Source organism: Pyxicephalus adspersus, chromosome 1 (genome assembly GCF_032062135.1).
Source record: "Pyxicephalus adspersus chromosome 1, UCB_Pads_2.0, whole genome shotgun sequence".
Taxonomy (NCBI): domain Eukaryota; kingdom Metazoa; phylum Chordata; class Amphibia; order Anura; family Pyxicephalidae; genus Pyxicephalus; species Pyxicephalus adspersus.
In genome coordinates this window covers 169,372,683-169,374,016 of record NC_092858.1, presented here as the reverse complement: position 1 = coordinate 169,374,016, position 1,334 = coordinate 169,372,683, and the positions used below count along the sequence as shown (strand labels likewise).

General features: G+C 41.3%; 1 protein-coding gene across 1 annotated transcript in view; it reads left to right on the top strand.

Moving 5' to 3' along the window:
• The window catches only part of TMPRSS3 (transmembrane serine protease 3), a 42,310-nt gene that overhangs the window by 24,069 nt on the left and 16,907 nt on the right, over positions 1–1,334 (top strand). Inside the window, exons 7-8 of the mRNA XM_072421449.1 lie at positions 256–299; positions 755–926. Coding sequence (XP_072277550.1) covers positions 256–299; positions 755–926 — 216 coding nt within the window. The remainder of the gene's footprint in view (positions 1–255; positions 300–754; positions 927–1,334) is intronic.

Sequence of the window (1,334 nt, the reverse complement as noted above, 5' to 3'; positions counted from 1 at the left end):
ATCCAAAAATTAGTAAAAAACAAGTGTGAGATCTAACTAAACAAAAAATGCGTTCCCCAGTGTAATTTATAAATACACCCAAAGATATTCATAGAAGTAATGCTTTGCATGGGAATGAGCGATGGCTTTTTTCTAAAGCTATGTTAGTTTTAATTCAGGAAAGTGTCTTGCTGACTTCTTACTTTGTAGATTATTTATTAAAGTAGCTTAATACAACTAAACTAATTTTTCTTTTTTTCTTTTTCTTTCTTTTAGAGAATACTGCTTTTCAGGCAATGTAATGACCATTAAATGTATTGGTGAGTAATTTTGAAGACCATATTGTTATAAATTAAGTTAAAATCGTGAACTAACTTTAGATTGGCCAATAAAACATAATCTAGCAAAGATCTGCCAATTGTCATGTGACTCCCAGAGCCCAACTGGCCACAAGGCAGCCATAAGTAGGAGCCTAGGGCTCTGATGGATGAATTAGGGGTGCCCAATGGACGTCTGGGCAGTTGTTGTCTTATGGGACCAATATCAGCATAGACAATGCAAAAAAGAAGGCAAAACTAATTGGTTCTGTTTTTCTTCCCACCTCTAAAAATAAAAGCATTGCCATAGTTTTATTTGCTAGATTGCCACAGCAGGTGCAAAATTTTGTGCCATAGTGACTACAGAAACTGGTGTGCCATGACATAAATAAGAAACAGCCCCATCTGTATGGCACTTTGCTACTGATATATAACTGTGTCCATCTTCTTCCCCACAGTTTGCGGTAACAGGCCCAGTTACATTTCTTCGGCCCGTATAGTGGGTGGAAACATCTCAGCAGAGGGACAGTGGCCCTGGCAGGCTAGTCTGACCTTCCAAGGAATCCACCTATGCGGAGGCTCCCTGATCAGCGCACAATGGATCGTCACTGCTGCTCACTGTGTGTATGAGTAAGTGTAAATTGTGTACAAGGTATTTTTCTGAAGCAACGGAGAGGGAAAAGATATCCTTAGGGCACTTCTATTCTGACATGAATTCTGAAAACTTCAAAGATAATGGGTCTTTCCATGCTTCAGATAGTTACTACACCATAGACAGTATTTACAAAAGAGGACACCGGTCTGGGTGCATAGGTTGGGGATTTAGGTTACATATGCCAGGACACACAGGACAGGGTGAACAGGACAGGATATGCAGGTCAGGATACACAGGACAGGATACACAGGGTAGGATGCACAGAACAGGGTGCACAGGACAGAATACACAGGACAGGGTACACAGGACAGGATACACAGGACAGGGTGCACAGGACAGAATAAACAGGACAGGGTGCACAGGACAGAATAAACAGGACAGGG